Below are 27,963 nucleotides of genomic sequence, written 5' to 3'. Positions count from 1 at the left end.
AAGCCATGGTGGTGAAGGTGGCAACGGCAGCTTATGCTCTCCTATATTTCTTTTCAGTTTTTGGAGAAAGTAATAGAAGTTGAACTTCATGATCCAGGCTAACAAATTATTCCTAACCACATGCAAAATGGTTATTTTGGAACCATTCAGGAACAATCTGAAGGGGATTTAGGGTGCATTTTAATTCCTAAACATCTCAACAGATTCTCTTTGCCACCCATCAACGAAGGGGATCTCATTACAGAAGGAAATCTAGTTCATTTATAGAGTTTTCATTGTTCTGAAGCAGCCCAGGGCATCAGAATAGAAGTCACAACTCTTGGGATTAAAACTCTTCTATAAAGTAGCTAGAATAACCTCATATACAGTCACTTCTGCCGCCCTGCTTCTCTGTAAAATGAGAGTTGGGCTAGGTCACCTCCCAGACCCCTTTAAGTTCTGGCAATCTATAAATCTGCCTTTCTACTCATAAGAGAGCTAACACTTCTCGTTAGGACAGCCCTTCCCCTATTTGAAGAGAATGTGCTTGTCCCTCTCGGTCTCTTGGCTAAACATGCCCATTTCCTTACCTGATCTCCACACAGCCTACCTCCTGCATTCTTCCATTCATTTTCCTTTGAACAAATGCATGTGTCAAAAAACAGTCATCACCACTGGAGCCAACTCCATTCAGTCTGATGCAGAAAAAGGATTTATTTTAAGGATGATTTCGAATAACAAAAACCACCACAATATAACATGATGCAAAATAGGAGAGAGGAAACAACTTTGTTGACTAACTCCAAAAACTATTTCCCCTTCACCCAGGGTTAATTCTATACAAGTCTAACAGAAATCTATATTAAAAAAATAATTACAAAAATAAGTCAGGATGCTTTACACAGTGTGTCCTTCAAGCAAGTATTCTGTAAGTACAGCTCTTGGCATGGAGGGGTGTTTTTGGAAGGTCAGCAAGACCTCAAGCACTCTGGGCTCTGAATCTGCTTCTGCTGGCAGTTGGAGACCTCCCTCCCTTCCTGTAACAGGTGATAGAGTCCCCTTCCAGGGACTCCAGAGACACCATGTAGTTTTCCCCCTTTGGACTGGGGGTGGGGTGGGGTGGGGGGAGGCATTCACCTATGACATTCTTTCTGTGCACATCACATAAGGGGAGGGGTGGGGAGAGAAGGGGAAGGGATGGGGAGCATGATTCTACTGCATTGGGGAACTTGGTGCTAAGCAGCAGTGTATTCAAAGGTGTAAATTAGGAAAGTAGTCATCATCTTTTAGGAAAGGGAAAGGAAATGAAAGGTCAGAGAGATGACTACTTTTGGGGGGCCAGGGATATCTTAGGAGTGAAAATCTCAGGAAGCCTCTGTTGTTGTGCTAAAAGTTAAAAAAAACTTTGGTTTTTGGCCTGTTAACAAAGGTGTTCCATAGATCTTAGAGATTATATATCCATTTCAGTTCTGTAAATGTTTATAAAACCCTTTAGGAAAAAATGGGAGAACTAAGCAAAAGGAGGGAAAAAACCCTATCACCTAAAATATGTTAAAAATGTTTCTAGTTCTTAAGGCACATAGACTTGTAGCAATTCATTTTCCTTTGAAAGCTCACTTGAAGGCAAGGTCAGAGTGTGAGAGCAGCGAAGTGCCCTCTGAGGTTCTGATCTGGTGCGAGAGGCTGCAGGTGATGATGGGGAACCATAAAAACCAGTGGAGAGCTCAGCTACTAGGGCAGCTTCACCCCTCTGGGGCTCTAGCCAAATGGCTGTCTCTGAGGCCTGAAGTCTGGGGAGAAGCCCCTGGCCTCCCTGGTTCCTTCCATTCGCTGCTCTTCCTCGAGGAGACAGCTGTAAAGTGTGCTCATGAGAATAGAAGTGTATCCATAGAAAACCCCAGCCTGCGCTTCTAGGTGGGATTTGTGAAAGTCTAGTACAAGTGGCCTGGGCTTGGTATATTCTCTAGGGATCCAGGTGCGGAAGGCTGTGCTCAAAGAGATCACAAACTAGCCTAGGTCCTCATTCTGGCCCCAAACCCAAGTCAGTAACTACGAGGGAAAATCAAGGGGAGAGACAAGATGATATTGTACCTGGGAAACAAACCTTTAGCAGCCCCAAACAGATTAAGGTTGAGAGAAAGGTAAATGTAACACAGATTCATAAGTGGGAAAAGGAAGACCACCATATTTCCTGAAAAGGCATCCAAGGGTGAGGAATCTTCTTATCTTCTGACTTTAAATTCCAGGATTTGTCAGGAAATGGGCTGCAAACATGCACCGATATACGATATCCTCCCTACCTTGATACTTCAGTAAAAGAACTGTTTTCCCTTTAGCCCTTTATTTTTGTTCAAATGTAGAGAGGAAGAGCTTCATGTTCCTTTCACAGGCCCGGAAAATGCCAACCCCCCTTTCAATCAATTCACCCAACGAAGGGATTGCAATTTATGGAAAATATACGGCATCTTTGTAGAAGGTTCCTGGTCCTGGCATGCTGCTCCTGCAACCAAACTCTAGCCAATTCAACACAAAAGCACCATGAGTTTCCTATGTTATTAGTCTAGGGTGACGTTAGAGGCTTATAAGATAGAATCTGGCAACTGGTTACCAAAAATAGCCCAGAGGAGTGACTCAGTCTGATCAAGGCTGGCCAATGGCCTGAGATGGGGGTAATGGAACTAGTCTACAGCAGTCATCTGAAGAGGCTCCCCTGTAATGTGATCTTCCCCCACTGGCAAGGCGGGTGTGTGTACCACTCATCCTGGGAAGGAGGGATCAGGGGGATGGTGGAATTTAAAATAATCTTTATGGTTTTTAATGTGGAGTAATTGCAAATGGGACTCTTCTGCCAACAGGGCTGGATCCGGCTGACTCAGTCTTACCTTATGTAATCCCAGTTCCTTCACTTCATTCCAAACTGAAAGTCATTCTATGGCTCTTGGGGGAGGCCTCAAAGCCATGCCCCAGAGAGTCTGTCTGAACTTTACTCCTGTTCAGCTATCAGTGTGAGAAAGAGGGGACAGCCAAGGCAGGGGCACCCCAACCCATGACTCCTGGAGAGAGACTCCTTCTGAGTCTGTGGTATAACAGATGAGGAAGGTAGAAGGGTACTGCACAGTGGAGCTCAGGGTGAGAATGATCAAGGGAAGGACCTGAAGCAAATTAGTAACTGAATCTTTCCAGGGGCAGCCATGCTGTCACTGCTACAAGCTAGTTGCAGAAGGCTCCCTGGCCTGTGACAACAAAGTGACCGAAGTGAGATGAACTAATACTGGCAGCCAGGCACAAAGAAATGTTATGTACCAAATTCTAAAGGATGCTCCAAAGGAAACCTCATATTTGGGGAAGCTTGGTCTCTTCCACAGAAAAGTAAAGTAACCTTTCCCCGCTCTCTAACCCCCACTGGATGATGGGGGGAGGGGTGGGAAGAACAAATGAAAACAAATTTTCACATCGAAAAAAGCCAAAGGAAGGTGCTAGTGGCTGGGCACCTAGTGGGGATGAGGGCTGCTAGGCTTAGTCTAAGGCCAATGGCTTCCGGAGGGATAGTTGGGCACTGTGGGGTACTCAGGCAGGCTTGTGCCTGAGAAGTTGTTGAACTGCGCTTCCCTGCTGGGTGGGTTTCTCCAGTTTCCACTGCTCCACTCATCTTGGGCTTTCTGAAGGCTACCACCGGACCCACGGTAGAACCTATGCACCTGAAAGAAAGATGGGAAGGGACACAAGAAGGAATTCAGTAGTGAGAAACTCCTTGCCTATTCAGTGTTGGCTAATGTACTCAACTTCATATAATTGTGAATTTGAGGAATTTCATAGAAGAAAAAAAAGGGATTTAGTGCTAGAGAGAGGCCTGGCAGAGGAGATTTTTTAAAAAAGTCTATCCAGGTTTCTATGATTATGTAATTTTGTTAAGTGGCAGGAAAACTGCCACAACTGGACCATAACATCTTAGACCCTCTCAAAAGCAAAAGTTACCTCAGGGAGCAGATATCAAAAGAATGGTATCTAAAAAGACAGGTGAGAGAATTGTAACAAGTAACATCTTTGGGTACTCTTTTGAGGGTATTCTTGGTGAGAAGCAATTTGAGCAGGTCAGACAGGCCAGCTGGGGCAAACACCTTTCCAGCAGAGGTCCCCTTTTCAGTCACTGCAGAGAACAAGAGGGCCTGGTATCTATGGATTACAAAAAACAGACCCCTAATGCTCTGGGCTTAGCAGTCATTTGCTTTCGAGTCCATGGAAAACTTCTACGTAAGAGCCAGGCTTTGGCAGGAGCCACGGGGAGAATTTTGTCCAACGGCCCTCAGAGCACTGTCCAGTGAATCACATAAGAGGGAAATAGATGTTTGCCATAGTCTCAGAGGATGCTTGTGCAGGGTCCAGAAGGAAGAGGGGACTTCTTGATGGTGAAATCCTTCTGATGTGCCTGTTGATGGCCAGTTTAACTCACAATGTCCTCCAACAACTCAGGTCTTCCTCAGCAGGAATCATGGTTATGTGAAAGAGACTGACTATCCTAGCCATTTTCAGAGGGATGATAAATGCCAACTGTGCAGTCTACACACCCAGACAGCCTGTCCATAGAGTGACTACATGAGCACAGGTTCTTGGGGGAGGTACTGCCTGTGGACAATGTGGACACAGAAGAGAAGACTAAGCAGGAAGGGCTGTGTTTGAGAAAATCAGTAATGCTTTGAACAAAGCCACACTGTTGCCTAGCCCAAAGCCTGAATGTTCTTTTGGAAATGCTATGTGGTTGCAAATCATGGAATAACACAAGCCTCAAGGAATCTAAGTTGCAAGTGATCCAAAAGGCAATGAAGAGATCTGTAGGGTGGATCACTGGGGGAATGGTTGCATATGTTATGGTAGATGATTGTGATGGCATGCTATTGTGCTATGAGAAATGACCAGCAAGATGCTTTCAGAAAAATCTGGGAAGACTTATATTAACTGACACAAAGTGAAGTGAGCAGAACCAGAACATTGTACAAGTAATAGCAGTATCTGTAAAGATGATCAACTGGGAATGACTTAGCTATTCTGATCAAGGCACTGATCCAAGACAATGCCAAAAGACCTATGATGAAAAATGTTTTTCACCTCCAGAGAGAGAACTGATGAACTCTGAATGCAGGCTGAGATCTAATTTCCTCATTTAATTTTTCTTGCTTTTTTTTTGCAACATAGGCTAGTATGGAAATGTATGATTTCACATGTATAACTGACATCATATTGCTTGTTTTCTCAATGGGGAGGGGAGGGGTAGGAGGGAGAGAAATTGGATCTCAAAATTTAAGAAAAAAGAATTTTAAAAATAATAATTTAAAAAAGCTGCATGGTGGACACAAAGAAGTTCCAGCACAGAGATGTGGATATTAACTAGCTAAATAATAAATCCTAATACTAACTAGCGAATGGCATGGGCACTGTACCCCTGGAAATGCAGGCAAACTATTATGAGGGAAATTTCTTTGCTCCCTTATATTCTCTGACTCCCAACCCAAAACATCTGACCCTGAGAGGATTATCCTCCTTTGATCGTCCCATTGATTTGAGATGGATAAAGAGACATACCTCATCCATCTGTCCTCCAAATCATGAGAACCACCCCCATGCTTTGGGCTTTTGGGCAAACCTCCTCCCCAATCCCTTGCCCCAGAGTCAAGTCCCCACTGCATTAAAATATAAAAACCCCAGAATTGAGGCATTCTGGGAGTGTTGCTCCATTCATGCTGTCTTGCTGTCCTCCTTAGGAGCAGCTCTTCCACCCATGCTGTCCACCTATGCTGCCTCCTGGTCAGATTCAATATTACTTTCCAAATTAATAAATTTCTCTTTATTTTAAAGTCAGGTTTCAGAGTCTTGCATTCTTCCCAAACCCCAGAGGTTCATACTCTGAACCTCACAACATCTAATACTAACTCCTGCCCTAAATACTAACTATCTATATAACCCTAAGCTAATCCCTTACCCTCTTTGTGTCTTCATTTCCTCGTCTGTGAAATGAAGGACCTGGACTGGATGGCCTCTAAGTTCCCTTCAGGGTCTAAATTTCTAATGCTGTGCATGATAAGATGAGCTTCAGGGCTTGTACTAGGATCACCAGGGCAGGTAGGGCAGGCAGGTGGTCTTGAGAGGAGGAGCCTACTTCTCCCCACCTCTGGGAAGGCCTATCAAGCAGTGAGGCAGGGCATCTTCAAAGGAGACACAGAAGAACCTCAACAAGACTCTTATAGGATAAGAAAGCTCGAGGGTCTGCCCTCTGGTGGGACCTGAAAGTCACAGGGACACTCAGTCTTACCCTCACAAGGATCACACACATCATGGCGGCTGATAGTGTGAACATTATGGCTGGGAAGATCATGAACACAGCAGCTGCAACGTTTATCTTGAAGAAGAAGATTGTTGACCACCAGCCACTGTAAGGAAGGACAAGAGATGGAGGGCATGAGTGGAAGTACTGTGGAATTCAGGTTACTCACTGTGCATGTGACATGAAGGGAGCTAGAAATGAGGCCGTCTGCTACAGTGTGAACAAAGGGTGAAGAATGGGGAGTGAGCTAGAAAGAAGATTATGGGATTAACCAGGTGGCACGCCTTCCTGGCCTTACCTGCCTCTTTCTACATATCTATACCAAACTGAAGCTTTAGTGATACAACAGTAAGGGGTGAGGGGTTAGTTTAGCAAAATGATGCTTACTCAAATACTAAATCGGAACAACAAAAGATCTCCCTCTCTGGGCTTAGTGAACAACAGTATGAAATATTTGGGACTTCCACACCTAATCACAGCAGGGTCCTAGAAAAACAGGGATGGAGAGACAGTCTTAGACTGGGAAGGGTCCTTGAAAGTTATCTAGTCTAACCTTCTTACTTTATATGAAGGGAACTAAGGCCAGACAGATGCCTCTAACCAGAGCCCAATGACATGCCAAAACATTTGATCTTAGTTTTCTGATTTGTAGAATGATAGGGATAGACCATATGATCTGTTCCAATCTTATGGTTTTAGGGAGGAGAAGGGGTTCCATAGAGATAAAAAGGGGAATACAGGAAGGAAGCAAGCAAACATCTAAGAGTCTACTCTGTGCCAGACATTGTACTAAGTGCTTTACAAATAATATCTCATTTGATCCTCACAATAGTCTGTAAGATTTAAATTAATGTCCAATAACTCCCAAGTATTATATTTTATTTTATAAGATTTATTAGTAATCACTTGGAGTAGAAGAAATAATAGAACAAAAGTATGCAACCTAAGTAAAACCATGTGAGAAAAATTCTCCTGCCTGGCTCTCTCTTACTCAACCTCCACAACCGCCTTCTCTGGAGCAGAAAGTGAGGGAGGAGTTATACTCACAACTTTATCTTCAAAGCATAAGGATGTAACATGAGAAGGAAAATGGGAAGCTGGGAAAGAGAGTTCTGGGGAGAAAATTCTAATTACATAAGCCTTATAAGGTAGGTGCTATAATCATCCCCATTTTATAGTTGGGGAAACTGAGGCACATAGGTTAGGTGATTTGCCCAGGGTCATACTTCTAGTAAGTGTCTGAGGCTGGATCTGAACTCAGGTCTTCCTGATTCCAGGCCAAGTTTTATTCACTGTGCCGTCTAGCCATCTTCAGGATGGCATCTGCCTACAGCTTGGTCTTAAACGAGGCAGCAAAGACTTAAAAAGTAGAGAAACCTGTTTACAAGAACAAAAATAATTCTCCAATTGATAAACAGTCGAAAAACATAAACAGAATCTTCCAAGGATGAAAATCAAAGCTACTAAAAGCCATATGAATCAATGCCATGTCCCCAATAACTAATAATTAGGGAAATGCAAATTAAAAGCAATTCTGAAATTTCATATTCATATAATTGATGAAGATGACAAAATAATCCTCTCCTAGGGTTGTTGTTAGGACCAATTTAGATGTCTATTTAGATGTCACTTTGCACTGTGCCTGGCACATTGTGGGTGCTGTATAAATGTCAGCTATTATTTCAAACTGAAACCAAAATCACTAAACTGTGTATGTCTTTGGACCCAGTTACACCCTACTACTAGGCCTATACAAAATCCCAAACAGAGAGAAGAAAGAGAAGGACCCATTTGAACAAAAAATATTTATGGCAACTCTTTTTTGTAGTGGGAAGAACCAGGAACTTCCCCATCTCTTGAGGAATGGCTAAATAGATTAGGATGCGTAATGAGGTAGCAATGGCTTAAAGAATGCGGAAATCTGTTTAGAAGAACAAGAGTCATTTGCCAATTGATCAACAGTCAAGGATACTGTTTTGTGCTGTAAGAAATGATGAAAGGGGATGGTTTCAGAGAAACCTGAGAAGACTTCAGTGACTGATGTGAGCAGAACCAAGAAAACAATTTATACAGCAACAACATTGGAAAGACAAACAACTCTGAAAATCTTAAGAACCTCAATCAATGAAATAAGCAACCATGATTCCAGGGCAGAAGGTGATGCTGGCTGCCCTCCTCCTGACAAGCTATTTCTTTTGGATATGGCCAATGAGGGAATCCATTTGACTGGATTACATGTATTTGTTATAAGGGTTTTTTTTTTCTGCTTTCTAGTGGGGAAGGAGAAGGTAGGAAGAAGAGAAAATAGATTTTAAATAAAATTTAAATTTTAAAAAGTCAGAAACTCTGGGCTTGAATCATTGTGGATATGACTAGACAATCTACTCTCTGGGGCTTGGTTCCTCCATAAAATGTGGACTCTTAACATTATACCATTTGCCTCACTAGGCTAATGTGAGGCAAAGGCCTTGTTTTCAGAATTTTCTTTTTCAATTTTTAACACCAACTCTGCCTCCCTTCACTCCCAGCAGCTCCAGACACATAAGAGAACAGAAAAAGAGGAGGGTGGATGAAATAAGGAATCTGTCACATATAGTCTGCTTCTCTTTATATAAGACATTCAATGTGTAACTTTTTTTTTAAGCCTGTACCTTCTGTCTTAGCATGGATGCTAAGTATAAGTTCCAAGGCAGAACAGAAAGGGGTAGGCATTGGGGGTAAAGTGATTTGTCCAGGGTCACACAGCTAGGAAGTATCTGAGGTCACATTTGAACCCAGGATGTGCCATCTTAGGCCTGGCTCTCAATCTACTGAGCCACCTACCTACCCCTTGATGTGTAACTTTTCAAGCTGAAACAAGTACTTTGTAAATGGCAAAATGTTCTAAAAATGTGAGTTATGATTGTTACAATGGAGCAGCAGTGGGAGAAGGAAGAGAAGAAAGAGTTTGGGAACTGTCATTCTTGCCCATCTAAAGCTTTTATCTCTAGGCCAAGGGCTTTGCTCATAGGCATTATTGTTCTTGAAGCTTTTGGCAGGCCTGTAATTGTGGCTAGCATCAGAGCATGAGGTTGGCAGACTGACTTCAGGAGTTCTGAGCTGATCTGGTATCCTCACAAAGTCCAACACCAATGTGGGGAGCACCTGGGAACAGGGGCTGGTGAGAGGGGTGCACCAGGCTGCCTAAAGAGAGGCAAATTGGCTTAAGTTGGAAACAAAGCAGGTAAAAGATTCCTTGCATATCATAGGATTGGGCATTGAGTGTTTGCTGCCCTTTCACTTGGACAAAGTAGGAAGACTGAGTCTCCAAAAAGGAGCCTCCAGCTACCGGCTGATGGCAGCTGATATTGGCTAGTTGGCCTCAATTCCATCCACACCCCCAAACCCCATCAACAGTGCCATCAATAACAGGAACTACTGATTCATCTTCATTTGAAAATTTTACATTTGGCAAAAGGTCTTGGGATTCCACTCAATAAAAGGTACCTGTTAAGTCAATCCCATAAATGAGCAGCTGGCCTCCTAAGCTCTAATAAGATAGATTTCATTTATTACCTTAATTCAGGCTCAAACGATGACTTCATTTAGGGATCTCTGAATGGATGTGCAATAAAGCCCAAGTGAATTGACTGCAAACTATCATCTAAATGACTAATGACTCTGCCCTGTTTTAATCAGGGTTTGTGCCGCAGACACTCTTCTCCAAGCTGGCGGCTTCCATGACCATGGGAGGACAGAGAAGCCTGACCTAAGGGCTTCTGTTATGAATAGGAGATAGGCTGTGCAAGCTTGTTTCATAGTTTGATTTCATCCTTTGGTCTTAGAGACTCAAGTTATTAATTTTTTTTTAACCTAAAGATGTATTGCAAAGTGTCAGACTAGTAATTACAAAACCTTTCTTCGTACCCATTACTGGAAGGCAGAACTAGCCACAGGTGCTTGAAACCTCAAGGTCTTATCACTGATGCCCTTCCTTGGGGATATGGTCACTTCAGACTCCAAGTCTGGTGACTCTTCCTTCTGCTACAATGCCAGTATATATGGGCCATCATCATCTCCCATTTGAGGTACTTTAAGAGGCTTGTAACTAGTGTCCCTGTCACCAGCAGCTCTGTCTCTAAATGATCTTGCACATAATTCAGAGATTCATCTTTTTAAAAGGTTTTGATCTCATCATTCTTTGGTTCAGAAGCATTCCAAGGCCCACATTACTTCAATGTGAGGATTATGTGGGTTATTCCCCCCTCCCTCCCAAATGGTTTTCTTTAGTTGCATTGATCAAAGCTCTAGTGGAGAGACTTTCTGAACCTGGGAAGGCAAGTCTTTTGTTGATAGACATATAATCACCTCCATGTCTACCCTTCATGGGCTTAGCCTTTGAGAGCAATGATGGAGGGTGCTCCAGGCCTTCCAGTATCCTGCCTATTACTCGAGAAGGTCTTCTTGCCATCCTGGAAACATACCTTGCTCATTCCTTCCTGGATGATTTTGCCATTCTACTTGCTCCCAGCTGCACCTGACCACCTGTGGTGCCTCCTTCCTCTAGTCTCTCTGCCTGCCTACATTTCTACCCATTTTCTGTCAAAGCTCAGTGCAAGACTGATCTGGCCTTGGACAAACAGTCACAGAGCATCCTCATTGTTAAGATTGGATAAGCTAAATGGAATCTCCATTCACCTTGACTTCTCTGGTCAAACTCCCCTCTACATATTGTTTATTAGGCCATCAGGTCTTTGAGAACAAGCATTTTCCTTTAGCTCATTCATTCGTTTACACTCTAAAAGGTGCAACCCAGCACACTGTATTTCTTCCTTATAAAACCTGGATACGGTTTTCCTCAGTGGCAGTAGTCAAATCTCTTATTATTAATAATTTGGAGTTCAAAAGAGGATAAAAGGTAGGGAGTTGCATCTAAGAGAAAGAATAGAAGGCCAACAATTGAGTTCTGCTCTTTCCTTCCCTCTGGTGGCCAATTCTAAAATAGCGTAGCATCTTTTCAACAGAATCAAGTCTATATTGGTTCATTCTCTGAGCAGAATCAGAACTGGAAAGAAGCTTAGAGCACACAATGGCAGGACTAGAAGGGCACCCAAGAGAATAAAATTCAATCTTTTCATTTGACAGATAAACTGAAGTCCAGAGAGTGGAAGCAATTTAGCAGCCCATAGCACAGTGTCTGGCACATAGTAGATGCTTCAATGTTTATTGATTGAGTGATGGATCAGAACAACTTGCTCAAAGTCACACAGCTACTTGTAGAGTTGGATCTCCTGGTTCTCAGGCTGGGCTTCTTTCCGCTGGGCCACGTGCCTCAACATTTACTATGTTCTGAACCCCCAGTTCTGTGCTGGAAGAGGAGATGCTGCTCTGCCTAAGCTTACAGTTTGGGGGGGGGGGGGGGGCGGTACCTGTGAAAACAATGTGACATTGGGAAAACTAAACCTGGAATAGGGAAAGAGAAGCAGCTCTGGGGTCAGAGGCCAGGAGTTTTTGAAAACTATTTCCCATCTGTGTAAGCCTAGATAAATCACTCTCAGCTTCTTCCTCCATAAAATCAGGGAGTTAAACTAGCTGATTCCTTTTAAATCTGGCTTATAAAATGGATGAAAACTCAGGCAAAAAGATCTTGTGGGCTGGAGTTGGTTTAAGACTTGATGGAGAGGGTAGATGGTGAATAACACATTAAAAATGGGTAGGGAAAGACCCTATTTCATACATTGTTGACAGACTATTGATTGTTGTTTTTTAGTTACTTCAGTCACATCTGACTCTTTGGGACCCCATTTGGGCTTTTCTTGACAAAGAGCCAAAGTGGTTTGCTGTTGCCTTCTCCAGCACATTTTAAGATGAGGAAACTGAGGCAAACAGAGTGAAGTGACTTGTCCAAGGACACATATCTAGAAGTGTCTGAGGCTGGATTGGAATTCAAGAAGATGAGTTTTCCTGACTCTAGGCCCAGCACTCTATCCACTGCAGCACCTAGCTGCCCCTAGACTGTTGATTAGAAGTGGACAACAGAAATTTCTTTGTGACATTTCTCTCAGGCTGATGAGATGCACCATCTCATCATCCACAACCTAAGGACATCTCTTACTGCTATTGAACTGTTAGTTGGATCTTGTATTTTTATTTACATTTCCATGTTTATTTCTTTCCTCCCTCAACCAATCATATCGCCTTGCAAGGCCTGGGATGATCCTGAGCATATAGCAAGGGCATGGAGAATATACCCTTCCTCTATGCCATAATGAACATAACTTCCTTCTTTCCCAGTTTCCATCTACTTACTTTCACTCAGGCCTGGCTTCCCCCAGATGACCCTGCATCTTTGGCAATCCTTTCTAGCACTGGCCACACCACCAGCCACTCTCCCCTCCATACCCAAACCCAAGCTGATCTTGGAGAAGGAGCTGGAATATACTCCTCATTACTCATTGCCACTTCCAGACTCTCTATTTGCTGCTTCAAACTCCTCCAGAAGTTTACTTCATTAAAATTCTCCACCTTACACAGAATATGATGGCTCTTGTGAACCTCCTCAATCATCCCTTCTTTAAATCTTTTCCTAGCCCATGACTCCTTGTCTAACGTCTTCAAACATGCCTATTTCTCCACTTAGACTTTTAAAACCTAACCCCTCACTAGACCCTCCCATCCCTTCAGCTCTTACCTTTATCTTTCCTGCCTTTCCCAGCTAAAACTTATCTGTCTCTCCTGGATCCTCTCCTATCTGGGACTTTGTGATATTACTCTCTCCTGGTTCTATTGTAGGCATTCCCTAAGGCTCTTGTCCTGGGTCCTCTTCTCTCTAGTCTGGTAACCATATCAGTTTCCATGAGGTTCATTATCATCTCTAAGCAGATGATTCAGATTGATATATCTAACCTCAGTTTCTCCCCATGCTTCAGACACAACTTACCTATTGACAGTCCAAGTGACTATCCTGGAAACATCTCAAATACACTATGAACAAAACAGGTCTTATTTTCTTTCCCTCTTAACCCATGACTGCCCAACCTCCTTCTTGCTGCTGAAGGCATCATCATTCTTCTAGTGTCTCCAGTTCATAACCTTCCTGTCATTCTTGACTTCTCATCTCTATCTATAATGACTAGCTAAATCTTGCCATTTTTCCTGCCACCACATCTCTTCTAAATGACCCTTGCTTTCCCCTAACACAGCTGCCCCCTTAGCTCAGGCTCCCATTACCCCTTGCCTAAATCACTGTGATAGCCTTCTCAGTGGTGTCCCTGTCTCAAGTCTCTCCCAATGTCAGCCAACAAAGTAATATGACATCACTTCTTCATTTAATAAATTCCAGTGGATCCGTACTCTCTATAGGATTAACTATAAATGTGTTTAACTTTTAAAGGCCCTTTGCAACCTGGCCTTAACCAATCTCTCCTGCTTTATTACATATTATAACTCTCTCAATCTTCTGTAATCCAGCCAAACTAGCCTCGGTTTCTCGTCTAGCCTTTCTTTCATCGCTCATCTTTACACCTTTGCAACAAGCCATCCCTCCTGCCAGATCACCTTATTCAGAGAATCCCTTTCTTTCTTCAAGACTCAGTATAAGTGCCACCTTTTATAGAAAGCCTCCTGATAGCTAGAGCTGTCCCTCCAGATTACCCTGCACCATAACTGTATAACTAGATACAGAGAAATAGAAAATGAGTTCATTTGATTGGAATTTATTATGTACATTGTATAAATGGAGATTTTGAACCTTTGACTTAGTCTTTAGTATTTCCCAAAATTCCCTATAATCTCTCCTGTCTTCTTGTTGGGGGGATCACATTATTGGCATTTAACTGGTGGTAATTCCTCACATGGGCTCTTTCTTTGGGATGATGCAGCAAGTATGGTGGTAAGTTAAGCACGGGGATTTTAAATGGGCTAATTAGCCATGGGCACATGGTTTTTATTTTGTATCCTCTTTATTCCTTGATTTCTAATGATCTTTAATATAAACCTCATAATATATAATATTTTTATTATTAGAGCTATAATTTTAGATTTTACAACATATAGACTTTTATAATTTTATGTATTTTTCATTTCCACATTATTCATTTTTGCAAGTGAATAATCTTATACCCCCCCCCCCAATATACCTAAATAAACAAGTGACAAATCATATCTTTTCATCTGCACTCTTATTCCAAGAGTTCTTTCTCTGGAAGTAGATAGCATTCTTGACATACAGATTTTTAGACTGACTTGCCTCCTCTCATTACAAGGCTAGCTCCTTAAGAGAAGAGATCATTTTATTTTATTTTTTTAAAAACCCTCACCTTCCATCTTGGAATCAATACTATATATTGGTTCCAAGGCAGAAGAGTGGCAAGGACTAGGCAATGGGGGTCAAGTGACTTGTGTAAACCTCAAAATTCCTTAGACTTATAAATGTTGGAAATTTCACCATTGGGATATTTCATACTTGGAAAATTTCTTACTGATAGTCTATTGGAATGGGAACCCCATTGGCATGGGAGGTTCCTTCTCTTCCCTTCTTAAGATTACTTTAGGACAGAAACCCTTTGCTGAACAATGGAAAGGACTTTGACCTATGCTTAAGCATAGAACAGGAATTTCTTTGAGTTTTGATTGATTTTAGAATTGATACAATGGAGATACTTGGAATAAATCTCCACCCTATTCAGTCCTAATAGGATTGAGTAAGGGCTGCAGCCTAGATCAAAATTTAATTATTCCAATCTCTACCATACTCAAGTTAACAGGATTTAGAAAGGGCTGTAACAAAGGAGTAAAGATTTAATCATTTGAAAAATATGACCTTCAACAGACATGTGCAAAAGCCAGAAACCTCTGGGCGGTCCTGGGTTAAGCGAGAGCCTCCATTGACAGGGAAATTGATGAAGAGTGATTGGTAGATGTGAGGACTGAGGGGAGGCAACTTGGATGGTTTCCTTAAAGATAGGAGGGTCTGGAGACTAGGTGGAGGTTGGAGTTTTTGGGTCGGTGTGGTTCCTGGGCTCGGAGGAAGCTTGCTCTGAAGGAAGCTGAAGGTGGGGGCCACTGAGACTGTTTCTCCATTTTGGACACGTGAGTAATAGGGACTGATCTCTTTTCTTTGCCCCAGCTATCTAAGGGCTTGGGCCTTTTGGCCCAGCCTAAACAGAAGGGGTATTTATGCCCTATTCCCTTCTCTCCCCTTTCTCTCTCTATATATATCTCTAATTCCTTTCTTGCTCCTATTGTAATTAAACTCCAAAAAAGGCTGACGGCTGACTTGAGTTTTTCATTTAGGAATTACATAGCTGATTCCTTGGCGACCTTAAATTAATATATATCAGTCTTTTAAAGTGATTCCCTTGTAACACTTGCCCAGGGTCACACAGCTGGTCAGATTTGAACCTAGGACCTCCCATCTCTAGGCCTGGCTCTCAATCCACTGAGCCACCCAGCTGCCCCCAAGAGATCATTTTATGCTTGGTAGGTGACTAATAAATGTTTGTAGACTGATTGACTCCTGGAGTCAATGTCAACCATATACTATGCTCTCATAGGACAGGACAAGCAAAAATGACAATCTGGGACTCTGAACATGAGAGGCACATGCCTGTCTCCCATCTCTCCATATACCATCTTTATTATTACTGGAATAATAACCACAAACCTCAGATAGCTATCCAGTGTTTGAGGCTGGATTTGAACTATGGATTTCCTGACTCTAGACCCAGTGCTCTTTCCACTGTGCCCCTTAGCTGTCCCTATTACTCATAGTTCATCTATTGTGATATCTCATAAAACTGTAATTTCATCAGCAAGAGTACTTCCTGGGGCAACTAGGTAAGTCTGTGGTTAGAGAACCAGGCTTAGAGACAGATTCTGAGATGGTAGGTGAGGGTTGTGATATTGCAATCACTTTAAAAGACTGATATATATTAATTTAAGGTCGCCAAGGAATTCACTTATGAAATTCCTAAATGAAACACTCAAGTCAGAATGGAGTTTTATGGTAATTTAATTACAACGGGAGTAAGAAATTATTAGAGGGAGAGAAAGAGGGAGAGAAGGAAGAAGTTAACTCAACCTCCTGGCAGAGCCTGAGGGAGTTATAGGCCTTGGAGGGCCAAGGCAGGGAAGGGAATCAGTCCTTTCACTCACGTGACCCATCTGAATGAAAGCTGTCTGCGGGCCTCCACCCAACTTGAGCTCCAGAATCGAACTGGCGCCTAGCCCTGTCCACAGGAAGTGAGCAAACTCCAGAGGCTGTTCTCTACCTCACTTCCTGTGCCTCACGTGCCAATGGTGGCTCAAGCTTGGCTTAGGACAGCCCAGTTGGGCAGTTAGTTATTTCTGATTTGTCATTGACTAGTACATGCCTGGGTAGTGTGGGTGTGCACAATTTTGGGTGCCAGACCAAGCAAGATGGGGGAGATTTAAAAATCACAGGATTTAAAAAAAAATACTTCTCTGATGAAGCAGACAGGAATCCCTCAACTTGGAAGATGGCTCCCAGAATTTGCTATGGTTAAAAAGACGCTTGCTAGCCAGTGCCCAGTTACCAGGTTGATTCCTGCTAGCACAAAGCACTTTTGTATAAACTGAGGAACTGAGGCTCAGAGAGGGCAGAGCCATACCCAAAGCCACTGATGTGGCAGAAGTAGCTACACATCCTTCTTCTATGAGTGTATGTTAAGGAGGCCTTGTCTCTCCAGCTTGAGCTCATGAAGATGTGTACACAGTAGCCCTCTGAGAGGCCACAAGGGGTGAATCTGAATCCCCCTTTATGTGTTGTCTTCTCTGATTAGAACAAGAGCTACAGGCTAACAGGGGCTATCTCTCTTTTCTAATAGTATCCCTCATAATAAGCAGGTGTTTAGTCTACCTTAAGTACCTAATCAATGCATCTCCAATCCATTACACATGTGGCCATCCACCAGGCTTTCACTGTCCTTCCAAGACGGTAATACCCTGAGCTAAGCACAATAAATATTACAAACATACTAGGATGTGGTCTGACTACAGTTTGACTGAGGCTGGACAGGGGGACCATCACTTCCTTATTCCTGGAAGCTTAATGCAGCTCAAGGCTGACTGATTAGTTTGGTTCAATTCAAATTCTCTACATTAATTAAGCATATGCTCTCTTAAAAGAATTTTTAAAATTCTGAGCTTAACAAACCCCGAATAAATGAATACTTCCCTATATACACAAGGTAGAACAAAGAAAGGTCAGGACATGAAACCACTAATCTTTCTTTAGTACCATTTGCTTTGCCACAATATGTACCCTTCAGAGTTATCCTATCTGTCTGTGCTTCCTTTTGTATATTACAAAAATATTTTAGTGCCCTTCTTCCCTTTCTTTTCTTGTAGCAACCATCTCATTTCTCCCTTTCATCTCCCCTGTCTTCCAGCTGAGAGAAAGGAAGAAGAAAAAACCCTTGTAACAAATAGAGCACCTACTATGCTTAAGGCACTGTGCTAGTCCCTGGGGGTACAGAGAAAAAGAGAAACATCCCTGCCTGTGGGGAACTTATATTCATCCTACATTCAGAGAAGCTACTGTATGAGAAAACACAAGCTGACTGTGAGGAGGGAGAAATGAACAGTGTTGAGCAAGGGGAGAAGGAAGTGAGAAAACTTTGTGAAGGAGGCAGCACAGGAGTGAAGCCTGGAAGAACCTAAAGGATTATGAAAGGCAGAGAAGTGGAAGAACATTCTAGGCACAGGGCATGGTTTAGGCAAGTAAAAGGAGGTAGGAGATGATTTATTTCAGAAACACTCAGTCTTCTAGTTTTGCAGGAACCAGATATGTGAATTGTGAACTAAAGCTGGGTGGGAGGGATGGGGATGGAACTAGGCTGTGGAGTATCTTAAACACCTAGATGAGTTTGGATTTTATTTTACAGGCAATGGGGAATTCCTGAAGGCTTTTGAGCAGGGGAACAACTTGATCAGACCCCTGACTCAAGAAGATTATATTTGTAGCTGTGTGGAGGCTGAATTAGAGATGAGAGAAACCAAAAGCAGGGAGACAAAAGCAGGCTATCATAAGAGTCTAGGTGAATGAGTAGCAAAGGGGAGGAAGGTGCTAAGTTTTGAAGAATAGAAGGAATATTCACTTGAAGATTGATAGTAGGCAGTGGGCAATTCCAGGCAAGAATTTAGAAAAGGGGAGAGGAATATGGAGATGTAAGACTCCCTAACATTAAAGAGAAAAATGAACCCCTGAGAGCTGCTGAGAAGTTCTGGGAAGAGAATGCCAGGGCACTGGAGGATGAGCAATAATGCAGCAGAAGAGATGGACAAGAGCCGTCAGACAAGTAGAAGGAAAAATTGAAGACTAGGATCACAGAAGATAGGGAGAAAGGAATTTCTAGGAGGTAAGAAGGTTCAACCATGACAAAAGCTGCAGGGGCCAAAGAGGATGAGCCCTGGGAAAAGGTCCCTGAATTTAATAGATAAGGGATTATTGTTCAGTTTGGAGAGAACAGCTAGGTGGCTCAGTGGACAGAGTACCAGGACTGGAGTCAGGAAAACTGATTTCCTGAGTTCAAATCTGGTCTCATAGAATTCCTAGCTGTGAAACCCTACGCAAGTCACTTCACCCTGTTTGCCTCAGTTTCCATTTTGATCTCCTTTTTCTCATCTCTCAGTCAAATAAGCTGAAGAAGGAAATGACAAACCACTCAAGTATCTTTACCAAGAAAACCCCAAATGGGATTATGGAGAGCTGGACATGGCTGAAAACACCAATTGGAGAGAGCATTTCAGGAGCATTCTGGGGTGGAAGCCACACTGTTAGAAGCTCAGAAGGGTGTGGGAGAAGGGGAAGCATTTATATATGAGTGCCTGGAAGGTCATTCCTTCATATTTACCTTGCCATTCTATTTTAATTAAATGCCTTTTGCTTTGGAGGAGGGGGAAAAAAGCCCAGAAAGAAGAAGATGGTGAAGATACTGAAGCCCTGAGAGTAGTAGATGTCATTTTTTAGGAGTCTGGAAGGGTGACTGGATATAGGATGATAGCTGGAGGAGACAGCAGGGTTTTTAAGAATGGGAGAGACATGGCCACATTTGTAAGCAAGAGGGACAGAGCTATCAGAAAGGGAGACTAAAGATGAAAGAGAAGGAAGAGATTATTGTTGGGTTAAACTCTAAGAAGAGACAGGAAGGAGTAAGACCAAATCTAGGGTACATGGAGAGAGCTTGAACTTGACAATCAGGCCCATTTCTTTGTCAGAGAGTAGAAGAAAGAAGAAAAGACAAGGATGAAGAGAGAATTTTTAAGATGTGAAGAAGTAAGAGAGCTCACAACGAATGGCCTTAATTTTCTCTTTAAAGTAGGAGGTAAGGTCACCTGATAGTATAAAATAGTTGTTGCACATAATATGAAAGCCAGTTAGGAAAGAACGAAAAGACTGCCATGAAATAATAAGAGCCTAGTTAACATTACCTGGTTAGAACCCAGAGGGCACAGTTTCAGGCTGTCGTCCTCCAATGGTATTGAGCAGTATGGGAGTAGGAATAGCTAGAGAATGGGATCTGGAACAGCAGAGAGCAAGGCTGTCCCATTCTCCTATGCAATAGTTCCATTTTGGGAAGATAGTTTTCCTGCTTTCCTCTTTTTGGGGCTGAACAGTCTTACCTCCTTTAATCATTCTGATTTCAAGACTCTCCCCTTATCTTGGTCTTCCTTTGTTAGTAGGTTTCTGAGTCTGATGTCTAGGAATAAATGTCATAATTCAAACATTTGAAGAGATCTTGGAAGAGTTTTGCTTACCATGCTCCCCATTTGGAGAAACCGATTGCTTGAAAGATGGTCAGGACAAACTGTGCACCAAAGACGAAGAAAAATGTCATAAAATTAAAAGAGCTGTCAGCCCTGCAAAAGAACAGAACACAAAACAAACAACTGTGTTTACTGTTCAGTTTTTGCTGTCAAATGAGTCGCTTCAAACTTTAGTTTCCTTATCTCTAAAGTAAGGGAGTGAAACTAAGATGAACAGGAGGGGTCTTCATATTTGTAAAATTCTATGACTTGCATCAGAAGGGGCTACTGAGGTCTAATTGTGAGAGTATACAAGTGCAGAAAATGGAATACCAGGTCAAGAGACCTAGGGATAATCTCAAATCAACTTCTTACTAGCAAGGCACTGAGGTGGCCTAGGGCAGTAATGGAACGCCTTTTAGAGATGGAGTGCCAGGTCCCATCCTGCACCCCCACCCCAAGACAGTGCTATAACAGCCCTCCCAGAGACCATATGCTGTGCCCCTCACCCCACTGAGTGAAGGGTGCACCCTGCCCCCCTTTACCCCACACAGGGGAGGGAGGAAGTGCTCCCATTAGGTTGCTAGAAAGGGGTGGGGGATGTGAAAAAATACCATAAGGCACAATGGAGAGCAGCTCTGCCCAAGTCCCTCTGCCTTTCTAGTAACAAACTCTGGGGGGTGGGGACAAAGGCAGCCACATGTCCACAGAGAGCACTCTGCATGCCATCTTTGGTACCCATGCCATAGGTTTGCCACTACTGGCCTAGGGGATAGTGTCAGATTCTGCAGAAGTCAAGAAGATGAGGACTGAGAAAAGAAAGCAATTTTGGTTTAATGATGAGATCTGAAGTCAGAATATCAACAGTTAAGAAGAATCAGAGGAAAGCAAGTTATAGATATGCTTCTCAAGGAGTTTACAGACACAAAAGGGAGGAGATATGGGACAACAGCTACCAAGGATGGGGGGATCAAATGAGGGGTTTTTTTTGAGAATGGGGGAGCATGGCCATCTTTGTAGGCATTAAGGAAGCAGCCAGGAGACAAGGAGAAATTAGAAAGTGGGGATGATACCAGGGTCATCTACTAGAGAAGCAATATTTGTACAGGGAGGAAAGAAGCCAGAAGAATGTGATCTGAAGATAGTATATTTTTAATTTTTGTCTTTGTATCCTTACTACCTAGCACGATGCCTTGCACACAGTAGGAACTGAATAAATTTTTGTTGCATTGCAGCAAGTGCACTATCAGTAATGAGATGAAAAAGTAAACTATTACATTGACAGATTTTGCATCAGCATCTCTAAAAGCACTTTCTAATTCATCCATCATTCATTCATCATTCACTCAACACTTAATTCAGCACTATTATGTCCAAGTTCCAGTGCATGATACTGAGTACAATAAAAAGATAGTTTTTTCTTAAAATATATATTCCTTGATATTTCTGTGGTTTTTCAGTGCCTAAATTTTGCCCCATCTCTCTCCCAACCCAGAAAGTCATCCCTTTTTAATAAGAATCTTTTTTTTTAAAAGAAAAAGAAAAATTCAGCAAAGTGGAACAATACATTAAAAAAATCTAACATGATATTCAATATTGTACACTCTTGGCTCCCTAGTCTCTGCAAAAGAATGGCATGGGTATGTATGTGTGTATGTGTGTATGTCTACCTTCAAGGACCATAACTGAATCTAGGGGTCCATGAACTTTTTCTTTTTAAGGCTGCTCAAAGTTTTAGTTTCTGTTAAGTACAAAGCAAACAAAATTACTGAAGCTGTTGAAAAGTACAAAGGTGTTTTGTATAGTAAAAAAATATATTTTTCCAAATGTAAAATAACAAGGACTAGCATCCCTTATAGCAATCCTATCTGGTTCTTTATTGATTTTAGAGGCTCTAGGATTTGAAGTTGCTTCCAGCTCTAACATTCTGTGTTGCTTTATAGGCTTGTCATGTTTTGCTCTGTGCTAGAACATCTCTTCCAGCTCAGCCTAAGTTCTTATGCTCAGTTTCCCTTTAGTTCTATCATCCTCCACTCAGAGGTTTCTTTCTGCCCCCTCAGCTCTGAGATCCTGCTTTCTGGTCCACTGTAGCTCTAAATTCTATAATCCTATGGAATAATAAAGGACAAAAATTCAAGGAGAAAAATAAAGTCAGATTGGTTTTTTGAGTTACCTGAAGGCTTTGTAGGCAGGTCGGAACCAACACACATAGCTACAAGGAGTGAAGAGAAGCAGCCAAAGGATAGCCAAGCCAAAGTTTACTCCATCACCTCCAGCAATCCACCACGCGAGGCAGGCAATGAGATTCACAACTAGTGTGATACTGTAAACTATAGAGAAGAAAACAAAAAAAGTTAAGGAATAAGGCCTCTCAAGCAGTTTTTTGAACCCCTCTTCATCCTATTGCTACTTTAGGCCTCACCAAAAACCTACTGGAGCCTAACACCTGCTTCCTCCATGCCAAGGAGCCATATGGGGCTGAGTGGAGCTTTGGGGAACTGAACTGCCTGAGCCCACAGGGTATTTAAGTTATCTAATTTAACCTGCCCTCACTCACAAGCCACCAAGGGATTGTCTCATTCCTTCCCTAATGCCAACAAATATGCCCAAGTCTACAAAATCCTTAAAAATGACCTCACTAGACCTTAGTATCCCCCCTCCCCAGCAACTCTGCTCTTTTTTCTCTTTCACAGCCAATTAAAAAAAAAGTCATTCACATCTGTCACCTCTATTTCCCTCTCTTTCACTCCTCAACATTTTAAAACTGGCTTTGGACTTCTTCACTCAAATGTAGCTGCTCTATAGGGAGGTGCCAAAAGCTTTTATTTGCCAGATGATTCTTCCTTAATCTCCATTCTTCTTGATCTCTAGACCCTCTGACAAATGTTGCTTTCCTCCTCATGGTCGGTATTCTCTCTCTGGGATTTTATGATACTGTCTCTTGGTTCTCCACTGTCCTGCCTTGTCCTACATCTCCTTTGAGGGTTCTTCATCTGTTGATCATGGACCCTAACTGCGGTTCTCTTCCAAGGCTCTGTCTGAGGCCCTCTTCCTTCCTCTCTCACTCTCTGGGGTGATAACTTCTATTTTATATACCCAGCTTCAATCTCACCCCTGAGTTTTAGTCTCGTATTTCCAACTGCCTACTGGACAATCTGGTGTCTTCACTAAATCTAGCACCCATGTAGTAAGGCCCTGGGAGCAGAGGATATTTAACCACTATTGGGCTTAGGCTTGTGAAGTGGCTGTTATACCTCTAGCCTGGATAAGAGAAAAAGACCCAGTCTCAAGAAACCCTCCCCCAGATATGGTTGGGGATTGTGATATTTAAAAGAGTGGATGCCATAAACTGTAAGAGTTAAAATGGTTGAGGTTGTAAACTGTAGTGAGTAAAATAGTGGAAGATATAAATTGTAGTAGATATAAGAGTGGGTGAGTAAATTGTGACCGCAGAAAATATGTTTTCACTACAGTGTCTTGTTTTAAATCAAATATAAGGTGGTCGCCAGGGAAATATTCCCAATTATGAATATACCCAAGTCAACTGGGTTTTATAGAGAATTTAATTAATAATATAATGAGGAATCAAAGAAAGAGAGAGAGAGAGAGAGAGAGAGAGAGAGAGAGAGAGAGAGAGAGAGAGAGAGAGAAAGGAAATAAATGAGAAAAGAATAGGCCAGCCCAGGCAGCCCTGGCCAATCCAGGCCTAAGCCCTAAAAGAAAAGATCAGTCAGTCCTTAATCACTCACCATAAGATCTATTCAAGCGAGGATTCAGGGGGACAGAGTCTCCCCAGAGGGAGTTCCAGCCAGAGTCAGCCTCCCTTGAGAGACCTCCTTAGAGATTGTCCTTCTCTCAACAACCTCCTTAGAGTCTGTCTCCCAAGAGACTGTTGTTTTTTCTTCAACAGTCTGTCCTTTTCTTATATAGGGGGTTTTCTCCTATGTCACCTCCCCTAAGTTCTTCCATCTACCAACCACAGTAGACGTTTTCCAAAGGATAGCCCATTCTGAATTCACACCTGAGTAGGTTAGAATTTCTGAGTAAGTTTCTCACCTCTTTGTCCCATGTAAGTTTGCCTGACCTTTATAGGTACTTAGCACCCCTTTGTATTAATTCTAAAAATAGGCATGGCTTAAGTAGGGGTGTAAGTATTTTTCATTGTTCAGCAAGGAGTTTTCTCCCCTAAAGCAGTCTTAAGTATGGGTGGAGTAGAGGTCTTCCCATTTCTGATCTAAGTAGAGTTCTCACTTTCCAAATGGGGAATGGTCCCAGTAGGGGATTGTTCCAATGGAGAATTCCCCAATGAGGGATTTTTTTTAACATTCACAAGTCTGAGAAATTTCAAGACTCACAGGATATAGACTCTAAATGATCACTATTGCAAATAGTAATAACATGGAACTAGGTCTTGATCAATGATACATGTAAAACCCAGTGGAACTGCTCGTTGGCTATGGGAGGGGGAAAGAGGGGAGAGGGAAAGAACATGAATCATGTAACCATGGAAAAATATTCTAAATTAACTAATTAGATAAATTAAAAAAAAAAAAAGAAAACCCCCTAAAACGTTCCATAGGAGATCTCCTTGTGGGAGATGTACTCCTCAGATAGGAGACTATAAGAGGAAATACCCTGCTTTTAAAATGACTCTAAAATGAAATGGATAGAATATGAGTAGCTATCCAGGTTTCGCTACCACCTACACTAAAAATACCATCTTCCCTCTTGCCCCATCCTCTCATTTTCAGATACAGTGGCACATGTCACACTTGGTCTTCTCCTCTACTTCAGTGTCTCAGAATGACCCATGGCTCTGTTACCCCTCTCTGATAAGGAAGGCTAGAACTTTATACTTCCCTAACCCTTTCTAGAGATTCTCTGCTCCTACCTGGAACTCTATCATGTGAAATATGTGCTGCTGCTGCTGACTCCCCCACCTTTAGTTAGGCAGCTAGGACTCTCTAGGGGTCACTGTATAAGGTCTGTGGCCTGAGCAAAGGAAACTAGCCCAATCTCTGAGGACCATGGCAACCCTCTGGGCCCAGGGGTCCAGCAAACAGTCCTAAGTCCTCCAGCCCTAAAGAAATGGCAAATGTGATGCAGAGCAGATTGAGCAGAGCCAAGAAAATGACCCCCCCCCCAAAAAAAATAGACAAAAGGGAACATTACAAAAACCTAAAGAGCAAGCCTGGCTCCAAAAAATTGAGAGTTCAGAAGTTTCAGACTTCTTCAATGTATTGCTCAGTTATGCTGATGCCCCCACCCCTTTCCCCCTTTCTTTGTTCCTCTTATATTTTCTTTTATTCATTTATTTTAAACTCTTACCTTTTATCTTAGAATCAACAATGAGTATTGGTTCTAAAGCAGAAGAACAGAAATGACTAGGCAATTTTGCCCAGGGCCATATGATTAGAAGTATCTGAGGCCACTTTGAACCCAGGATCTCTTGTTTCCAGGCCTGGCTCTCCTGAGCCACCTAACTGCTTCATTTTTGTATTTTAAAAATAATATTAGTCATATGGGATGGCTCCCTGGGTAGGACAAGGATAGGGCTTTGAAGAAACTATGGTAATGTAAGAAAATATATCAACGAAACCTTTAAAAGGGTCACATTCAGTGGTTCCTATCACCTCTGGATCAAACAACACTATCTTACACAAGCTGACTCCAGGAGCTTATGTTTCCAGTTTTCCTTCATGCCATTCATTTTCACAACTCTAGGCAACAGAACATAACAGTTAGCTTGCTGGCACCCGAATACCACATGGTTGGACATAGGTGCTGGCCCCAGAATCAGTTTCTTTGTCTCCCCTTTTTTGAACCACTGCTTTCCTTTCCAGGCTCAGCTGGGGTACTACCTCTTCCATGAAGCCTTGTCAATCTCTCCAGCTCTAAGCACTGTCTCCTTCCACTAATGGTCTTGCATCTGTGTTTCCCACTTCCCTGCCCAGACTAGAGCTTTTATTTGGTCCTCAGTTGTCCAGCACTGAGCAGGACAGGCATTTACTATTTTACTAATTGGAACTGCCTCCTTTTCTCCTCACCTCTTAGATCCATGATGCCAAGTCGTGCCAATTCTCCCTCCTAATCTTACTGCCTTCGTGTTTTTTCTTTGGTTTCCAGTGCTACCATCTAAATACAACAAAAGCCTCCTGATAGGTCCTCCCCTCACCACAAATCTTCACACCCTTCACCCTGAGGCAAGACTCAACTTCCTTACATAGATTTAGTCATGCTCTGCTTAGAGCCCTTCAATGGCTCCCCAGGGCTTACTGCATCAAATTCAAACTTTTCAGCCTGGAGCTCAAGACCCCTTATGAGTAACAGCCTAATATATGCAGAACTATTAGTATACTGGACCAGACCTGGAGTAAAAGGGACCTCAGGGGCCACCCTCCAAATCTGTCAACAACCTATCTTACCCACTTCATTCCTCACCAGGAGGTTTCAAGCTCCAGCTAAACTGGATGCCTCAATAGCCACTACAAAAGCCCCACCTTCTACCTCTGCTATCCAGAATGCTCTCATACCCCTTTTATCTGTTGATCATTAATTCATCTTTTTAAGATCAATAACACCTCCTCTAGGAGGCCTTTCTGATCCTCACAATGGCCCTTCTGTGGGCTGCCATTTTTGATATGCACGATTCAGGCATTGTTTATATCACAGTGATCTATGAATGGGTAACATTTCTGTGCTACATGGAACTACATGAGAGTGGGGATCATGACTGTGGGCAAATCACTGAATCTTCCTGGCCTCAAATTTCCTCAACTATAAAATGAGGGGGCCAGATGAGAAGAGCCATCCAGTTCTAGCCCATATCCTTCATCTACTGCACACTTCTGGATTGGCTGAGATGGGCCCCATGACTCATGCGTACCCAGTGTCTGAGAGCTCCACAACCCTTAAGAGAAGAGCTATGTCAGGACAATGGCACCGACTTTGCAGATGGACAAATGCCAGGGTGCAGTGCTTTGCCCATGACCTTTTGGTCAGTTAGGACCCAGGAAGTCTTCACACCAGAATCCTATGACTGCCTCGGGGTGCTTTTCCCTCTTACACCCTGGCCTCTAATTCTCTTGTCAAGTCATTGGATAAAAACTGTACAGAGAATGTAGCAAATAAGAACCAACCATCAATCAGGAAATGTTGTGGCAGTGAGTGAGTGTGTGTATGGAATGGACAAAGATGACAGACACACAAATGGACAACAGTATGAAGGAAACTACAGACTCACAGAACTTTCACTTAATAAGACTGTCTGCCCTTTGATCCAGCCATAGCACTACTGGGCTTGTACCCCAAAGAGATAATAAGGAAAAAGACTTGTACAAAAATATTCATAGCTGCACTCTTTGTGGTGGCCAAAAATTGGAAAATGAGGGGATGCCCTTCAATTGGGGAATGGCTGAACAAATTGTGGTATATGTTGGTGATGGAATACTATTGTGCTCAAAGGAATAATAAAGTGGAGGAATTCCATGGAGACTGGAACAACCTCCAGGAAGTGATGCAGAGCGAGAGGAGCAGAACCAGGAAAACATTGTACACAGAGACTGATACATTGTGGTACAATCAAAGGTAATGGACTTCTCCATTAGTGGCAATGCAATGTCCCTAAACAATCTGCAGGGATCTAAAAAACACTACCCACAAGCAGAAGATAAACTGTGGGAGTAAAAATACCGATGAAAAGCAACTGCTAGACTACAGGGGTGGAGGGGATATGACTGAGGAGAGACTCTAAATGAACACTCTAATGCAAATACCAACAACATGGAAATGGGTTTGAATCAAGAACACATGTGATACCCAGTGGAATTGCGCGTCGGCTGTGGGAGAGGTGGTGGGAGGGGGGAGGGAAAATGATCTTTGTTTCCAATGAATAATGTTTGGAAATGATCAAATAAAAATTT

General features: G+C 42.5%; 1 protein-coding gene across 4 annotated transcripts in view; it reads right to left on the bottom strand.

The window, feature by feature from the left end:
- Positions 1 to 673: 673 nt before the first annotated feature.
- The window catches only part of SCAMP4 (secretory carrier membrane protein 4), an 85,243-nt gene continuing 57,953 nt past the window's right edge, over positions 674 to 27,963 (bottom strand). For all 4 annotated transcript variants that reach the window (XM_056820680.1, XM_056820681.1, XM_007489309.3 and 1 more), the window contains exons 4-7: positions 22,215 to 22,371; positions 20,054 to 20,155; positions 6,284 to 6,401; positions 674 to 3,677 (exon numbers count right to left, since the gene is read on the bottom strand). In XM_056820680.1, coding sequence (XP_056676658.1) covers positions 3,501 to 3,677; positions 6,284 to 6,401; positions 20,054 to 20,155; positions 22,215 to 22,371 — 554 coding nt within the window. In that variant the 3' untranslated portion in view covers positions 674 to 3,500. The remainder of the gene's footprint in view (positions 3,678 to 6,283; positions 6,402 to 20,053; positions 20,156 to 22,214; positions 22,372 to 27,963) is intronic.

Source organism: Monodelphis domestica, chromosome 3, assembly GCF_027887165.1.
Source record: "Monodelphis domestica isolate mMonDom1 chromosome 3, mMonDom1.pri, whole genome shotgun sequence".
NCBI classification, from domain to species: domain Eukaryota; kingdom Metazoa; phylum Chordata; class Mammalia; order Didelphimorphia; family Didelphidae; genus Monodelphis; species Monodelphis domestica.
This window is presented reverse-complemented; position numbering and strand designations above follow the sequence as displayed.